At 40.9% G+C, this 18,340-nt stretch overlaps 1 protein-coding gene across 4 annotated transcripts in view; it reads right to left on the reverse strand.

The window, feature by feature from the left end:
* COL14A1 (collagen type XIV alpha 1 chain) overlaps window positions 1-18,340 on the reverse strand; it is a 212,306-nt gene that overhangs the window by 28,961 nt on the left and 165,005 nt on the right. For all 4 annotated transcript variants that reach the window (XM_030304294.1, XM_030304296.1, XM_030304293.1 and 1 more), the window contains exons 41-42: window positions 7,417-7,470; window positions 6,880-6,951 (exon numbers count right to left, since the gene is read on the reverse strand). In XM_030304294.1, the coding sequence (XP_030160154.1) occupies window positions 6,880-6,951; window positions 7,417-7,470 (126 nt within the window). The remainder of the gene's footprint in view (window positions 1-6,879; window positions 6,952-7,416; window positions 7,471-18,340) is intronic.

Consider the following 18,340-nt stretch of genomic DNA (forward strand, 5'->3'; position numbering starts at 1 on the left):
CTTACCACTTTGTGATTGTTTGAAATTTTTCATACTAGTATTTTTGGAAAAAAATAGATGAGACATGGGATCTGTAAGCCACTTAAACTCTCTGAGCTTCTTTCTTTGTAGTATCAGGCCAGTAAATTAAATGGTCTCTGGGGTTCCTTACAAGGCTAACGTGCTAGCATCTCACAAGGTCGTCATTATTTGGAATGAGGTAGCTCAAGGAACAGGATTTATGAAAAATACAAGCTGGGCTTGCCAGGGCAGAATCTCAGACTCTACAAAGAAAGCATATCCTCACTATAACCTCTCTCCACATGTAGGTTCCATACTCAGTCTGTGTCTAGTTCCCAAACTCCTGTCTCCCCGTTTCTTGGGACTATGCTTGGGACATAGCAGGTGCTCAAAAATATGTTAACTGAATGAACAAATGGCTGAATTTTACTTCAAATCTGGATGGCAGCTTCATTTTAACTTCCTTGATTAAAAAAAAAAAATACTTAAGACATTCTCAGGCATTGAGCTCCTAGACCATTAGAAAAAGAGTTGATTCTGTTAGAAGTATCCAATTTCCTTTATAAAACTTTTTTTTTTTTTTTTGGCTTAAGAAAGATTTACAAGGCATCCTTCCCTCACAATTCTTTTCAGATTCTTATAGATGTACTGGTGTTGTCCTCTTCATTTCTTAGACTCCACAAATGGCCAAGTCCCCAAAGATGCAGCAATGTCCCCTTATAGGTCTAACTGGAGAAAAGAGCTACTTATGTTACCATAAAATAAAACTTCAATGGAACCAGCTTTTCAAGCATTAAATGTACAACAAAAGCCAAAAATTAGCAAAAAAAAAAAGTAAATATTCCGCTTTTTAAATATATTCAGACACCATCTGCAAATACCAGATTGTTCTCGGCGTGTTAACCTATTTAACCCTATAACAGGCTTGTAAGATTAACTCATTTATTTAATCCTTGTAAGACTCCTAGAAAGTAGACTAATTTATTCTTTGTCGCAGACCTAGGAGAGATTATTTCCATTTTGCATATAAGAAAAGTAATGCAGGAAGAGGTTGAACAACTCAACTCGCCCATGGTCACACAGTGAGAAAATGGAAAAGCTGGGACCAGAACCCCATCAGCCAGTCTCCGGAGTCTGTTGCCTCCCCAGCAAAGTGTGCTTTCAGCAAAGTGAATGAGAACACTATTCGACAATTTGCCAGCCAGTGTCTTCCATTCCATTTCCTAATTACACAATAATAAAAAAGCAATCATGCATCCCTCCAACTTAACCCTCACAATTCAGAATTCAGTGTTAACTTGGGTCATTTCTTTCTTTTTTTAAAAAAAAATTTTTAATGTTTATTTATTTTTGAGAGAGAGAGAGAGAGAGAGAGAGAGAGATTGTGAGTGGGGGAGGGGCAGAGAGAGAGGAAGACACAGAATCTGAAGCAGGCTCCAGGCTCTGAGCTGTCAGCACAGAGCCCGATGTGGGGCTCAAACCCACAAGCTGTGAGATCATGACCAGAGCTGAAGTTGGACACTTAACTGGCTGAGCTACCCAGGCACCCCTAACTTGAGTCATTTCTTAAAAACCAGTTGGTCTAGAATATATTTATTTTTGAACCAATACACTATTTGACATCTCCATTGCTAGCTATTGTTTATTAAATTGGCTTCCTCCAAATGTTTAAAACTTAGGAATTAGAGGGCCAACCTGACTGATAACAAAACCTGACAGGTCAGCCCCTTCTGGTACATAGGGATGGATATGTTTAATCCGGCCTGAAATCCCTCAAACTCAGCCTCACGATGCAGGTTATTAAGTAGCTACAGGGCACAGCTAGGCAATTTCAGTAAAAGATCCATTTAGTAGAATATCTGTATGGCAAGAAGTTATTTGTTATTCCAACGTCTCTGACATCTTTTCCTTTGATTTTTGCAAAGTAAAACAAAAACAAAATAAAAATTCCTGAGCAAGGGAAGGTCCATAACTCCACCAAAGTATGCTTTGAGGGAAAACACATATTCCCTGTAAACGTAGGCAAGAAAAAGTGGCACATTTTCCTATAATTTTAGGAATCGCTGAAATGTAAAGAAAAGAAACTACAGTAGTTACATTCATAGGTTCACAGAAGTTTAGTGCTGAGGGAAGAGGAATGATCTCATCATGGTCCAAGTCCCACACATTAAAGATGTCTGTTAACACGAATCAAAACATCCTCACTCAGCTCTAAAGGTCTTCCATGGTCTGACCCTCCATGTCTAAGAATAATCTCCTAGACTCCCCTGCACATCAGCCTAACTAGAATAAACACTGATCCTTATTCTTTCTTCCTTTTAACAAAGACTGATTAAGACTGATTGGGAGAGCTTTACATAACTTGGAATGACTCAACTGCAGATGAAGGGATAGTGGGAGGTCAGTTCGAAGGGAAAGGAAGGGCTCATCATGAAGGGCCACATATACCTGGCTGAATATGTGGGACCCATCCTCTGGTAACAGGATCTGGTGAGGAGATTCAAGCCAGGGAATGACACATCAAAGATATACTAGAAGGATCGTCCAGCAACTGGGGAATGGATGAGATCGGGGCTAGAGCAGAGGCCAGGGAGCAGGTTAGAGCTTCCTGTGATAAACTCGGTGAGAAACAACAAGGGTGCAAAATATAATTGTGGCAGGTGCCAAGAAGCAAGAGAAAGAGTCGAAAAAGATAAAAGGTACAAAAGATGCAGTGCTTTGTGTTGGCTTTATGTTTTACCGCAATCCCCATTGAAACAATGCCAACTCCCTGCCTTTGTGGAAGCAAAGCACACCCTCCTTTCAAGATCCAAAGGAAATGCTGCCTCCTTCAGGAGCTATTCTCCCCATCGCATCAGTTCAGAGGATAGCTCCCTCTCTGCCTCTTCCTCTCTGTCTTTCTGTAGGTCTCTCTGTCTCTCAATGGGACTTTCACAGCAATTTTGTTGTCTTTCCCTTAAACCATTTCTCATTTTTTGCCTTTTATTATACCTACTTACATTTAAAAAAAATCACTCTTGGGGTACCTAGGTGGCTTAGTCGGTTGAGCATCCGACTCTTGGTTTGGGCTCAGGTCATGATCGTACAGTTTTGTGAGTTCGAGCCTCGAGTTGGGCTCTGTGCGCACAGTGTGGAGCCTGCTTGGGATCCTCTGTCTCCCTCTTTCTCTTTCTGCCCCTCCCCCCACTCGTGCTTTCTCTCCCTCTTAGAATAAATAAATACACTTTAAAAATCATTTATTTATGTATTTTTTTAAATTTATTTTAATGTTTATTTATTTTTGAGAGAGAGAGAGAGAGAGAGAGAGAGAGAGAGAGAGAGAGAACAGAGCACAAGCAGGGAAGGGGCAGAGAGAGAGGGAGACACAGAATCTGAAGCAGGCTCCAGGCTCTGAGCTGTCAGCACAGGGGCCAACGCGGGGCTTGAACTCATGGACTGGGAGATCATGACCTGAGCTGAAGTCAGACATTTAACTGACAGAGCCACCCAGGAGTCCCTTAAAAAAAATCTTAAAACAAAATCACTCTCTAGACTTTCCATGAATGTGGGAAAATTCCTTGGTCATCTTTTGTACCCCTCGGAACCCCTCTTCCCCAAGTCTCTTGTATATATTGTGACTACCCAGCAAATATTTTTACATGAGTGACTTAGGAAACTGACGTCCTGAGAGTCTAGATAAATGGCTTCAGTGATGTGGCTCGCACAGCTAGTTAAGGTCATGTCAGGGCCACATCTAGAACCCAGGAATCCTGACTTCTAATGCAGCGCTCTTTAAATGATGTAGTGGACCTGTCTCCCTATATTGGCCTCAAGCTAAACTCATGGCCCCTTCTTACATGAGCTTCATCTCTGTGTGCTCCCCTGCAGGGGAGGCACTGTATTTTAGCCGAGTCTTAAACCTCAGGTAGGAGCTACGCCGGCAGCCGCAGCAAAGCACGGTCCACCCAGGGAAGTCGGTGGCTGCAGGCAGAGTGCATGAAAGCACACGTTCCTGGCACCGGCCTAGGAAACACGTTGCTATTTTCAGTAGGGCAGTCTGTCTTTCTTGGTCTCTTTCCCTCCTGCCTTCCTAGACAGACATCCATGGGAAATCAATCAAGGCCTTAACACCACGACACCGAGCCTGCTTTACTAGTCACGCCAGTCTGGCAGCCAGCAGGCATCTGGCTGCTTACCTCCCGGAGCACGGAGCACGAGGAAAAGTCTGGGCGGGACAGTTCAGAGAACAACTGGCTTTTGACAGAATACCCACAGCCTACCACTGTGGCGTCCCCGCCCAGTGCCTATACACTAAATGGTTTCTGTCTTGGATAAAAATTCCAGGGCCACGGGGGCCCTTTTCTGTTGATTTACAATGATCGAAGACAATATTATTAACGAGTGCTTTCTTTCCGGGAGATAGTTTGTTGGCATTTCTGTATGGCCATATTCAAGAGCTACAACAGGCCAGGTGGATAAGCAGAGTGGGGTTCTGCTTACCTAACACATTCTCCACCCTTCGTACACCCCATTTTCTTCTCCGTAGGATCCTGGAGCTGGTTCTTCTCTCCTATCCCATCTCTCATAGATCATATGAACCAGGCTCAGGTTAAGGGAAACTAGTTCTAGGAGGTGTCAGCAAAAGTTCAAGGAACAAAAAGATCAGCTCGTGCACACGTGATTTTATTAACCAAATTAACCGGCTCTTGCTTTTTCTCATTTCATTTCAGGATGCCTCAAAGTCTTTGATGTCCTGAAATCCCTCATGACTTTCTGAGAAACAGATTTAGTATGCACAGTCTCTGACACTGCTTTAACCAGCACCCCTTACTCTCCGAGCCCCACTGACATATTCCAGAACTCTTGTTCCCAAGAACAGTTTGGGAAGCAGACTAAAGCCTGGTAGGAGAGATAATGTTTTCAAATCTCTTTTCTGGTGAGGAATAGACTAGGACCAAATGAACGGAAAAGTTTACAGTGAAAGGATGGTAGAGACAGGAGTGTGTGTGTGTGTGTGTGTGTGTGTGTGTGTGTGTCTATGCACATGTGCCTGCATGTGTGCTTGTGCATGACCATGAAGGTGAGTGTTAGAGTATGTTTCCACATGCATGACCATAATTAGTAATACCATTTTGATTAAAACTATATGTGTGAAGAGAAAGCAATCAAATTTTCTTCTGTGACCCATTACAGCTGGATTTGAAAAGAGGAGATATAAAAGCGTTTGAACAATGACATTGTATTTGGAATGAGTATATGGCTTTGTAAAGTAACTGCTGAGAAGAGCATTCATTTGGGTGTGCAAATGAGGATGTGCTTGCTAAAATCTGGAGGCATTTTTTATGTTCATATCTTGTGTGTGTGTGTGTGTGTGTGTGTGTATACACCTGCATATGTGTCATGTAAATCTTAGCTTGGGAAAGAACTCTGAGGATGAAATAATTATACTGAAATAAGTTTAGAGAACAAAAAGTAGTATGGCAGTCTGGGTAGCCAGAGGGAGAGTGGTGTCTTTCCAAATGAGAACCAATGTTTCTGTAATGTTTTGTTGACTGTGGTAGGCAGAAAAAGCATCCCCCTGAGTGTCCATGTCCTAATCCCCAGGCCTGTAAATATATTACCTTATGTGGCAAGAGAGACTCTGCAAATGTGACTTAGTCAAGCATTTTGAGGTTATCTAGGGACACTCTCTAGGATTATCCGGTGGCCCAGATATAATCATGTAGGTCCTCAAGGCAAAAAACCTTTCTAGACTGTGCTCAGAGGGAGATGTGATTAGGGAAGAATGGCCAGAGAGCTGAAACACTGCCGACTTTGGAGATGGAAGTAGGCCATAAGCCAAGGAATGTGGGGGTCTTTGGACACTAGAAAAGACAAAGAAATAGATTCTCCCCTAGAAGCTCCAGAAAGGAAATGCCAACACCTTGATTTTAACCCAATGAGACCATGTCAGACTTCTGACCTAAAGAACTATAAATTAATAAATTTGTGTAGTTTTAAGCCACCAAGATTGCAGTAATCTGTTATGGCAGCCATAGAATCTTAGCTCGTTAACGTCTCCGCCCTCACCCTTCAGATTTCACTCTTCCACAACTTCTTCACCTGTTTGCGGTACTGCATACATTTACGCATCTCCAATTACTTCAGTTTACGGATACAGATTTAGTGTGTCACAGATAATGTCAGAAAGCTGACTAATACCGACACGTAGAAGGAACAACTTGAAAAGTCACAGAAGATGCCATATGTGGTTTTGGAGGCCATTAAATGTAACCACCTCAGCCTACAGATGAGGAAACCGACCCAGATGTGCTCATTTCTTTCTCTCCTATCTCTCTCTCTCCTTGAGTCTATCTCTATCCCTCCCGTTGATCACACTTAAAAACCCTCAGAAACTAGAAGCACAAAAATGGGAGGTAATTAGGTCCACTTACTGGCTTTCACTTATTTGCTTACGTGTGAGTGTGTGTTCCGACGAGAAATCTTGTCTTTCTTGCAGGATTTCGAAAGAAAAATCTATTCCCATTCTTATTAATGCTTGAATTTCTCAACTTTGTATTTTTTCCCCAGGAGACAGGCCTAATTAACACATAGCTATTACACCCAATCCCTGTAAAGATGACACTGAACTCACCTAGACAAACAGAGAATTGCAAACAATGGAAATATACATAAGCAGAAGCATAGCTGATTATTCCCTATGGGGACCATCTGTCTCTAGCCATGATATATGCACAGTCTGATCTTCCTCTTTCCCCCAGAAGCTTCTCTGGTTTCCTTCATACATTCCCACAGAGTCCAATACTGAAGAAACATTTTTGGCCAACACAGATGCTGGTAAATTTAAACACATACATAAACCAAGGGATGACTGAGCAACTGCTACTGCTGCATACTCACAGGTGGCCCCAGGGCACCTTGAGGCCCCATGCTTCCTGTGATCCCTGGGACTCCGGGGGCACCGGGAATGCCCTGAATAGAGAGAGAGGAGAATGGAACAAAGGTGAGTACTCATACATTCTCATCGAAGACAGCCAGTTCTCAAGAAGGAGTAACAAACACACACAGAGATAGCTTCCTTCTCCCTCAACACCAAGACTTGGAGCAATATCCATTGCTCATTCCTGTTTCCAACTACCATAAAAGTAGGGGAGATATTTTTCAGAAGCCACACTATTAGGCGTAGTTTGTTCCAATTTGAGCCTTAGCTATGTTTAAGGAAAACTAAATCAATGCAGGGGGTTGTATAGGCAAAGGGGCTCTGATAGAATTATCAAGCAACATGGATATATTAGGTAGAGCTCTGTACCAAGGAGTGAGTTGTTAACCCAGAGCAAAGATGGCTGCCAAGGTGAAGGTTGAGCAAAAGAAAATTTCTCAAAAGAAGTGAAATGCTCTAAAGCAGAAAATATCCTAGTAGTTTCCGGAAATACTTACAATTGGCCCAGGTGGTCCTGGAGGGCCAGAGGACCCATCTTTTCCAGGAAAGCCCTGGGGAAAAGAAACAGTGTGTTAACTATGCAATTGCTTTATATGGTTTTCAGATAGATGTACTTAATCCCATTTAATATTTGGAGGGGGAAAGTGCTGTTGCTTACTCTGGACTTCTAAGGATTCACCGCTTCTAAACCCTTCATAAGAATTGTTCTTGGCAAGACTTTTGTGTCTGTTGGCTCTGTGAAATTGTCTAGCACAAGAATTTTAGGTCTAAGTAAGACATGCCACTTACAAACTTACACAGGAACTTGTTTCCAGAAAGTGTTTTTCTTAAACCAAGCATAACAAATGAAAAGGGAGATGAAGTTTTGGTAATCAATCAGACAAAAAGACAAAAAGACGAGTCAGTATCCTTCATGATCTGAAGTCAGAGAGCATTTGGGGCAAGGACTATCAAAGAAATCGACATTACAAAATTACTATAATATCTGAAACTGCAACTCTTCAGGAGCAGCCTGGAGAACAGTGGGGTAGGTTTCCTGTTGCAATGATATGGTTTTGACTGCTGGGCCAACTTGTTCAATGTGTCATCACGAGCTTACAAATGAGTGCATGTTGGCTTCCCATTCCATGTTGGAAGGGCTTAAGGCAGAAGGCAAATGATATTCTTTCTGAAAGTATCTTCCTAAATGATTTAATGTGGGTAAGTGTGTGTTGGTTTTATGTGAAAAATATAACCGTCGGCATGAGTGATTCTTGAATGGTTATGGTTCTAAACTGTGGATGCCGGTCCTTCCAATCCAGTTAAAGACAGGAAAAAGGATCTTCAGTCTGAATTTTATAACAGGTTAATAAAATATTAATCAAAACATCGTGTCCTTCTACATGGAGAAGTGAACTTTTTGTCTTGAGATTTGTCTCTCTTCGGAATAAAATCCATTTCCATCTCAAACCAACTCAACCCAAGTCAAATCAACCTCTCTTGGCTCACTTGTTGTCTCTCCCAATTCCTTTTCTGAAATCTGTGCCACTTTTCCAGTGAGCTGTTTTTTCCCACTTTGTCTTGTCCATGAAAATCATCTTCTTAGGGGTTCCTGTCCACATTCCCATTCTCTCTCCCTACTTCAAGGTATCAAATAGAAGAGTAAAGATGAGACTGGACAAAAGGATACGGGGTGTGACTGGGAAGAAAGGAACCAAAGGGGGCATGATGAGGGGGTGGGATAAGTATGTAGGAACAGCACTGGAGGGCCAGCAAGGCCCTTTCATGCTCTCAAGCTCAAATACTGGCACTCTGAAAACTAGATAAGGTTGATGATTCTAGAGCTCACCGATATTTGTGATTTTCCTTTTCTGCCCAGGCACATTGTGAGGCTAAATTCCCAGGCTCCGGTTCCAGGAATCATGTTGGAGCCACAGTGCTGAATTCTGGCCAATGGAAAGGGGCCAGTTCCAGTTCTGGCTTATGAAAATTTCCTGTGGGTAATCCTCCACTCTCTTTTCCCCTTTTGTAGCAACTTCAGAGCCCACATGTTAAAGATTAAAGTGTCCCAGGATGGAAAGACCCCGAGTTTCTAAATGACCATATGGAGTAGAGACTAGACCTCCCCACTCCTGTCTATCTTGTTGATAGCATTGAGTTGTGAGCCAACAATAGACTTTATTTTATTTTATTTTATTTTATTTTATTTTATTTTATTTTATTGCATTGCATTGCATTGCATTGCATTGCATTGCATTAAACCACTGAGATTTTAGGGTTGTTTGTGACATCAGTTATCCTACACTAATATACCTGCCGCTAGTTGTGGGTTTTTTTACTACTATTTCTGTTTTTTCAGTTAAGACATTCAGTCAAAAATATTAAGTCAGGGGGCACCTGGCTGGCTCAGTCACTAGAGCATGGCTCTTGATCTCAGGGTCATGAGTTCAAGCCCCATGTTGGGTTTAGAACTTACTTAAAAAAAATTAATTCAAAAAGCTGCAGTAATAGACCCCGATACAGATTAAGTTACACACACACACACACACACACACATGCACACACCCTTTTGGGGATTTGTTAACTAAATAGCAAAAATTAATGCTGACATAGTCTGAAAGAAATTATTTTGCATGTTGTTTAAATATAGCATAAAAGATCAGAATATGTGAGAGATGAACAGGACCTAAGAGCTCCTTCAGTTCAATCCTCTATGGTGTAAGTGAGAAAACATGAGACCAAGAGAAGTTAGGAGACCTTATAATTAAAAATAAAAAGGAATTTTAAAAAATGTGTTATTTTCTCAATGAAGTTCACATAAGAAAAAAATGGACTCTGGGCACGTATTCGATAATTTAAGAAGACATTTTAAAAAGAAAATTTTTTGCTTCCTGCCGTAAAACTCTTCCAGCAGTGGATGGGAAGCAAACACGGACCCGTGTGTAACCCACACATGACACACCGTCAACACAACGCCCAGCAATCAACACCGTAGCGTTGCTGCAGGAGGCCTTCCCCAAAACAAGCAGGGGTAAGTTTATTCACAGAGGGAGGCAAGCCATGGCATATTTTCTTAAAAGAAAAGTGCATCAGGGGCACCTGGGTGGATCAGTTGGTTAAGCCTCCGACCTTGGCTCATCATCTCACAGCCGGTGAGTTCGAGCCCCGTGTTGGGCTCTGTGCTGACAGCTCAGAGCCTGGAGCCTGCTTTGGATTCTGTAACTCCCTCTCCTGCCCCTCCCCTGCTCACACTCTGTCTCTCTCTCAAAAATAAATAAACCCTAAAAAAAAAATAAGAAAACTGCATGATTCCAAGGAAGATCTGCAGGAAATAACACATTTACGCCCCCCTCCCAATCAAGAGGAAGGAGCTGAAAAAGAGACACATCAGTTCTGTCCTCCACAGCGGCACTGAAGGATGTTCTTGTGAACAGTTCTGAATTCTCCTGATTTCTGGACCCCCACATGTGACTCATCTGGAAGGGAAGACAGAGCAATGTTCCTACATCACAGGAGCTAAATTTGGCGGAGGGGCTCATGGTTGAGTGTGATCAAAAGAGGATGCTAGAGAGAGCCAAAACATAAGAGACTCCTAAAAACTGAGAACAAACTGAGGGTTGATGGGGGGTGGGAGGGAGGGGAGGGTGGGTGAGGGGTACTGAGGAGGGCACCTGTCGGGATGAGCACTAGGTGTTGTATAGGAACTAATTTGACAATAAATTTCATATTAAAAAAAAGGATGCTAGACAAGATGTTTGCTTACTCTGTGTCATTCTACCTGCCAGAAGCTGAGAGGGCAGACATTAAGTTTTACTCATTGTTCCATTCCTAATATTTTCCTAGCACATTGCTGGCACAAAACTAGGCACTAGCAAAATGTTAGTTAGAATTCGAATAAAATTGAGGATGCTGGAAGAAGTGTTCTGATTACCGGGTTGACTAAATAAGTATTAATCTCAAGCACAATTAGTCTGGAAATGTGTGTAGGGCAGGGAGGAAATGCCAGTGTCATCGCCCTTGCTGCTGAGCTGTCCACAACGCAGGAGAAAGGCATCAGGAGTCAGGGACTTTCAGAAGCTGAAATTTCATTTCAGTGAATATCTTAGGGGTAATTTTCTAGAAGCAGACCTGGATATTATGCCTTTGATATCTAGAGGGACTGTACTTGGGAGGCACCTGCTAGGGAGGAAAGGAGGCAGGAGAGGGCCTGGGAAGAGGCATAAGAATTGGCTATCACTGAAGTCTGGCCTCAGCTTATCCCATGAGGAGAGCTGGAGTGGGAGTTATAGCCCAGATATAACCTATGGTAAGGTGTTATTCATTCCTATCAGTTAGTCATTAACCGGGACCAAGGTGGCATTTCCAAGGGCAATTCTCTGTGGAAGGGCCAATTCTGAACCAAGCATGAATCTGAATCGAAGGGCCAATTCTGAATCGAGCATGTTTGGATATGACAGTTCAAGAATAAAAGCATTCTTAAGGTTACCGTGGGTTACCGGCTTCTCTGATTCCAAAATAAAACGCACTCGTTCCATATTGTTATAACTAAGATGATATTAAAATTAATACCATTTTAGAATCATTATCCAACCCATTTTCCCCAAATTTTCTTCCTAACCCTAGAAAATAAAAAGTTCACATTTTTCATCATGTAAATATGATTTGCAGTTTAATTTTTTAATCACATGAGTAAACATGTTTTTTTACTTGGAAGCCTCACATTTGTCACATTAGAAAATTATTTGCAGAGCTACTCTGTGCTGTGCTTTCTGGTAGAATTTGGATAGCTAATGAGGAACAACACAGTCTTTCCAAGAAGTTTCCAGTTTTGAGCAAAGTCAATGATTGAAAGAAAATGACAATGTGCTATGATGATGGATGAGAAGAGTTCCATGGAAACATGTAGGAAGAACACAGTATCCTGGCAAGGGAATGGAGAGAGGGCTTGACTGGAGAGACATTTGAATCAAGGGACCTAGGATGACTGGGCCACTGCATTAGTTTCCCTGCTTGTGGGCCGCCATGACACCACATTATGGCTCATCTTTGCAAACCAGGCAACATACAGCCAGGGCTCAGATCCTGCCTCTCATCCCTTCACCTCAGGGTGAGGAGCAAGGGCAGGACCTTTTCTATATAAGAGCAATAAACCTGGTGAAGAGAAAAACTCTGTAAAATGTCCGCATGTTACAAGGCAAAATAATTGGCAAATCCTAGCCTTGGGATTCAGCTTAATCTAAATCAAAGCTCATCGAATGAATGGCCATCAACCCTTACCAACTAAAAATGTGTTTGCATTTTCCAGAACATTTCTATGTCTATACGTTTTCCATTTCATGTTAGGTAGCCAATCTGAGAAGACGTATGTTTGTGAATTAAGCACTCCCAGAAAAAGCAGAAGCCCCTAATTAAGCAATGAAGAATGAAGAGTAAGGAATAGAAGATTAAGTGATAAGCATAATATAGACATTCACTGAAGCCGACAAATATATTTTTTCAAGTGCATGAAATCAGCCACCCACAAACAGGGATGTTTTATGACATGAATAGATCCAGGCATTTTTCTTTTCCTGAGATTCCCACCTTAAAATATTAATATGCACCCACAACCCACATTAAAAGTAAGTTTTGCTATAAAAGCTTGAAAGGATTTTTATAATTTGTTTTTGAAAACAGTCGGCTATGAGCAAGCTGTTAAGTTATGGTTGGCTATGATTTGTCAGCAAAAGGAACTCTCCCCCTACATTTGCTTTCAAAATCACTGATACTTGAATGAATACTAAATTTACTTATGGCTGAAATTGGCAAAGTGTACTGTTTTATAGACATTTAATTAACCATTCATTCATTTCCATTTCACTGTTTTCTTTTCCATGTTCTGGAGCATATATACACATATTGAGGTGGCAAGAATTTCCTATGGAGTCTTAAAAAGTCTGTAGTTTCTAAGTTCTGTGTCTATGAAATTTAAAGGATGAAACCAATGTGCCCACAAAGAGTGTTGTAACTAAAATTAAAGTCAGAAGCTAGAATATTTATGTTTAGGTAGCTATCAGTGTTCAGAACTGGTGACTCAATCCTGATACACACCACCCATGCCTTTTTTGAAGACTTAAATGGTGAGTCACAAATATTAACCTTAAGATTCTGCAACATGCCAATTGTTAAGGTCCTCTTACACTACACCCTCAGGTACAGTGGGGATCTTTAAGCAACAGGCATCCGATGGGTTTGTTTAGAGGAACCAAACCTCTCTAGTGAGGCCTAGAGAAAAACTTGAAGACATTCTTGCTGCACAATTTCAACCCTGTGGCATGGCTCTGGACTGCTGTGAGCACCAGCCAATGTACCAGCATGGCAGTCAGCCATGGGAAATAAGGTTGCTACTTGCAGCAAAGGATTAAGACCAACCACCAGATTAAGAGGCCAAGCACCAAAAAGCCACAGACTCTGTAAATACTGGCCCAGGTTAGATCAGTCATTAAGTGTTGGTACCACGTTGAGTCACACTGGGGAATTTTCAGACACACACACACACACACACACACACACACACAATCTATGTGTGTATAAATGTATATATAAACATGTGCATATATTTACATATATATACACAATATACCTTTTACTATAGTCATATATGTATATATTACATATGTAATTTAAAGAATTGTTTAATGTTTATTTATTTTGAAAGAGAGAGTGAGTGAGCAGGGGAGAGGGGCAGAGATAGAGGGAGTGAAAGTATCCCAAGCAGGCTCCACGTTGTCAGCACAGAGCCCAATGTGGGGCTCAATCCCATGAGATGTGAGATGATGACCCGAGCCGAAATCAAGAATTGAACACTTAACTAACTGAGCCACCCAGCTGCCCCTACATTTACATAAATTTAAATGTATGTAAATTTCCACATACATATACACATATATAAACATATATATACACATATATAAACATATTTTCAATAACCTAAAAATTCAGTGAATTGAAACAGCAGTAAAATTCTATGAAAGAAATTACTTATACAGTAGGCGTAATAGTATAGCAACCCACTACACTATCCAGTGTTTCTAAAAACCTAGCTGATTATCAGAATCATTAAGCTTTTTAAAACGATCGATTCCAAAGTCACACACAAGAACTTGTGTATTGGAATCTTGAGGTCTAAGCCCAGGAATCAGTGTATTTAAAAACAAAGCAAAACTTGAAATAACAACCTGATCCCTTAAGCTGTAGAACTGCTGGTTTATGAATATGAAATGTCTGGCCTGGCCCTGAAGGATGGCCTTGGAAACAGAGTGCAAGGCAGATATGATCTGCACCCCATGCTCCAACAGAAGGATCTGTAAAGCCAGTAATAACATACAACAAATCCCCTAACTGTTCTCAAATGTGTCCCAGATGTGCCACTATCCAAATGAAGGTGAAAACTAATTGAAACATATTCCTATGTGTGAACTATCAACTTCTACTTCACCAAGAAAGTAACCCAAACTGGGTTCTTACAGCCCAAAAATTCTAGGCGAGGTATCTTCAGTCCTGTTTATTAAATATCCTTAATGCAAGACTTTCCTACATGAACATGATCCCATAGTGACCTTTATTAAACATAACGTTTAGAAATAAAGAGCTCAGTGTTGGAGCCACAGGGATGGATTATAATCCTGGTTCCAACACTTACTAGCTGTGTGGCATTGTTCAAAGACTTCCATTTTCTAAGCTCCAGAGTCTTCCTCTGTAAAATGGGGGTAAAAGTGCTCAGCATTTGTGGGTTTTCTGAGGATTATAGAACTAACATCATAAAGCACCTGCACTTAGTCAATAATTAGTAATAGTGATTCCTGTTATTTTTATTCAGATAAGCTGCCAAGTCCTAACGGCAAGTACTATCATCACTGTGGCTGACTGTGAGAATGTTTCCCTGGGTTTTATAACAACCCATCTAGACCCACAAAAAAGAAAACCAAATCATCCTCTCCACTGGCTTTGTGATGGCTTTTTACATTTCTTCTTCTGAAGGAGGAAAAATACTCAAGGGGGATAGTGTCATGAATCTTCGTATTTAAGAAAATGTTCCTTGGATAAATCTCTTATCACTGCTTAGCATTTATGATAGGAATTAAATCCAGATAACTGACTCAAGTTCCATTTGTCAATAATATTTTAAATCTAATTCACTTCGATGAAATGGAACATTCATCACAAAAATGGCCTTTATATACATCAAAGCCACATCAAAAGGAAGCACGTTCCCAGTGTACTTTCAATGTGGAACCCAAGAAAGTTAAACAACAGCAACAAACCACTTGCTTTTTCTTTAGACTCCTTTTTAGAGTTCTTTAAAATCCTCCAAGGCATCTTGATATGGCAAGCACAGGCATTATAAAATATACTGTCCTGACTTATTAGGTTACATTGAAAATAGTTAATACTAATATTAGCTAAAATTAAATTTTTATATAGAAATTCTTTATATGAATCAATTCCCACAGTAACTCTATGGAGTCAAATATTTTTTCCACTTCACAGATGAGTAAAGTGAGGCTTGGAGATAGCAAGTAACTGGCCCAATGTCATTACAGCGGGGGTTCAAACTCAGGTCTGGCGAACAGACCAAATCTACAATATTCACCACTGGCCCTGCTTCTCATAACCTCGCAAGTTCAGCAGAATTCATGTGTAGAAGATTTTTTTTCTACTATTCGATCTTTTCCAGCTGAGAAAGGGAAGCTGTGGTTATGGCATGGATATGGGAGGACCAGTAACCTGGGGCAAAGGACGCATTCCAAATGAAGTTCACTTGGAATTTAAAGATGAATACCCTCCGTACTAAGGAGGAATTACTATCCACCAGGTGCCATAAAGTATCTATCTCCTTGTCATTTTTGTTTCTTGTCTCTCCGACTTTTTATATAACCATATTAAGAACTGGAAAATAAAAATAATTTTTACTATTTCTATTTGGAGTGTTTGACAGAAAGATCATGCTCTTGGAAGTAAGTGAGCCCCGAACTGGAAAAGAGGTTGTGTTTTCTTTTCTTTCTTCCCTTTTCAAATTCTTTCTCTCACTTCTTATATTTATCATCCACATCTTGCCTGTTCTTTGTAGTTTCGCTAAGGATCACCTGACGCCCAGGGTGGGGGCTGAGAGACCCACTCTACATCAGAAGAGCTCAAAGATCACAGGAAGGCCCTCAGGTCACAGACACCAAGGAAAGAAGAGGAAGGAGCCAGAGGGAAGTGGCAGGATACACAGTGAGAGAGGAAGATGAGACCTGAATGCTATTGGTGGGAAAAGCTCAGAATGAAGCTGAACGCATTCCACTGTGGACGTGCACTGTTGCTTTGATTTTTACTTTCTTAAATTCTAATTTTTTGAAGACACAATTTTTTTCTCAGCCATACTGAAATATAATTGACATATAACACTGTGTAAGTCTGAGGTGTCAACTTGTTGTTGATTTGATGCATTTATATAGTGCACAGTGATTGCCTCCATAGCTTCAGCTACCGCCTCCATCCCATCACACAATGACCACTTATTTTTTGTGGTATGAACATTTGGGACCTACTCCCTTAGCTAAAGCTGCCTTTTAAAATGTGGTCCTGGACCTCATCAAAATAAAAAGCTTCTGAATAGCGAAGGAAACAATCAGCAAAACTAAAAGGCAACCAACGGAATGGGAGAAGGTATTTGCAAACGACATATCAGATAAAGGGTTAGTATCCAAAATCTATAAAGAACTTATCAAACTCAACATCCAAAAAACAAATAATCCAGTGAAGAAATGGGCAAAAGACATGAATAGACACTTCTCCAAAGAAGACATCCAGATGGCCAACCAACACATGAAAAAATGCTCAACTTCACTCATCATCAGGGAAATACAAATCAAAACCACAATGAGATACTGCCTCGCACCTGTCAGAATGGCTAACATTAACAACTCAGGCAACAACCGATGTTGGTGAGGATGCGGAGAAAGAGGATCTCTTTTGCAGTGTTGGTGGGAATGCAAGCTGGTGCAGCCACTCTGGAAAATGGTATGGAGGTTCCTCAAAAAACTAAAAATAGAAGTACCCTACGACCCAGCAATTGCACTACTAGGTATTTATCCAAGGGATACAGGTAGGCTGTTTTGAAGGGACACATATATATATATATATATACACACACACACACACATACACAATGGAGTATTACTTGGCAATCAAAAAGAATGAAATCTTGCCATTTGCAACTACATGGATGGAACTGGAAGGAATTCTGCTAAGCAAAATTAGTCAGAGAAAGACAAATATCATCTGACTTCACTCATATGAGGACTTTAAGAGACAAAACATATGAACATAAGGGAAGGGAAACAAAAATAATATAAAACCAGGGAGGGGGACAAAAGAGAAGAGACTCATAAATATGGAGAACAAACAGCGGGTTACTGGAGGGGTTGTGGGAGGGGGGATGGGCTAAATGGGTAAGGGGCACTAAGGAATCTACTCCTGAAAACATTGTTGCACTATATGCTAATTTGGATGCAAATTAAAAAAAATTAAAAATAGGGGCGCCTGGGTGGCGCAGCCGGTGAAGCGTCCGACTTCAGCCAGGTCACGATCTCGCGGTCCGTGAGTTCGAGCCCCGCGTCGGGTTCTGGGCTGCCGGCTCAGAGCCTGGAGCCGGCTTCCGATTCTGTGTCTCCCTCTCTCTCTGCCCCTCCCCCGCTCATGCTCTGTCTCTCTCTGTCTCAAAAATAAATAAACGTTAAAAAAAAAAAATTAAAAAAAAAAAATTAAAAATAAAGAAAAAATAAGCTATATTCTTATTACGCAACTAAGTGTGCGTAATAAGTGGAAAGATTAAATGTACACATGGGAAACATTCTATGAAAATATGTTTCCAACCTCAGTGATAGAATTGGACAACACAATTAGAGTGACTGTTAGATGCTAAAATAATGTATCACCTTTATGCTGTGTTTTTAAAGATGTTATTTCTAATGGAGCTGCATTTTTGCCACATGTTGTATAAATAAGTTGTTTCTTGTTATTCTTTAGGAGCTAAGTATGCTCCTAATTCCAGATGCATCCATTACACTTCATAAAAACAATTCAGGTATTTAAAAATAATAATAATAAAATAAAAAAGTAAAATCAAATCAACTGTGGTTCTGCACTGCGCTCCATCACTTGCCAGCAGGAGGCTGAGACTTGTTCAGTGAGGAAGTCCAACTTTTGCTGGACTTGCTTATGGCCCCAGGCCCAGAGCTGAATGTGAGTTGCCTCTAAGAGTCAAAGATTCCTCACGGGAAAAGCCAGAATAAGCTAGAAACATTAGAAAACATGTTCCTTGCTTAAAGAGGAGAGGTTTAATCTTCTCCTTTTTATTTTTGCTCACCTTTCCCTCTTTCCAGCTAAACTAAGGGGCAACATTGACACTGGCCCCAG

Source organism: Lynx canadensis, chromosome F2 (genome assembly GCF_007474595.2).
Source record: "Lynx canadensis isolate LIC74 chromosome F2, mLynCan4.pri.v2, whole genome shotgun sequence".
NCBI lineage: Eukaryota > Metazoa > Chordata > Mammalia > Carnivora > Felidae > Lynx > Lynx canadensis.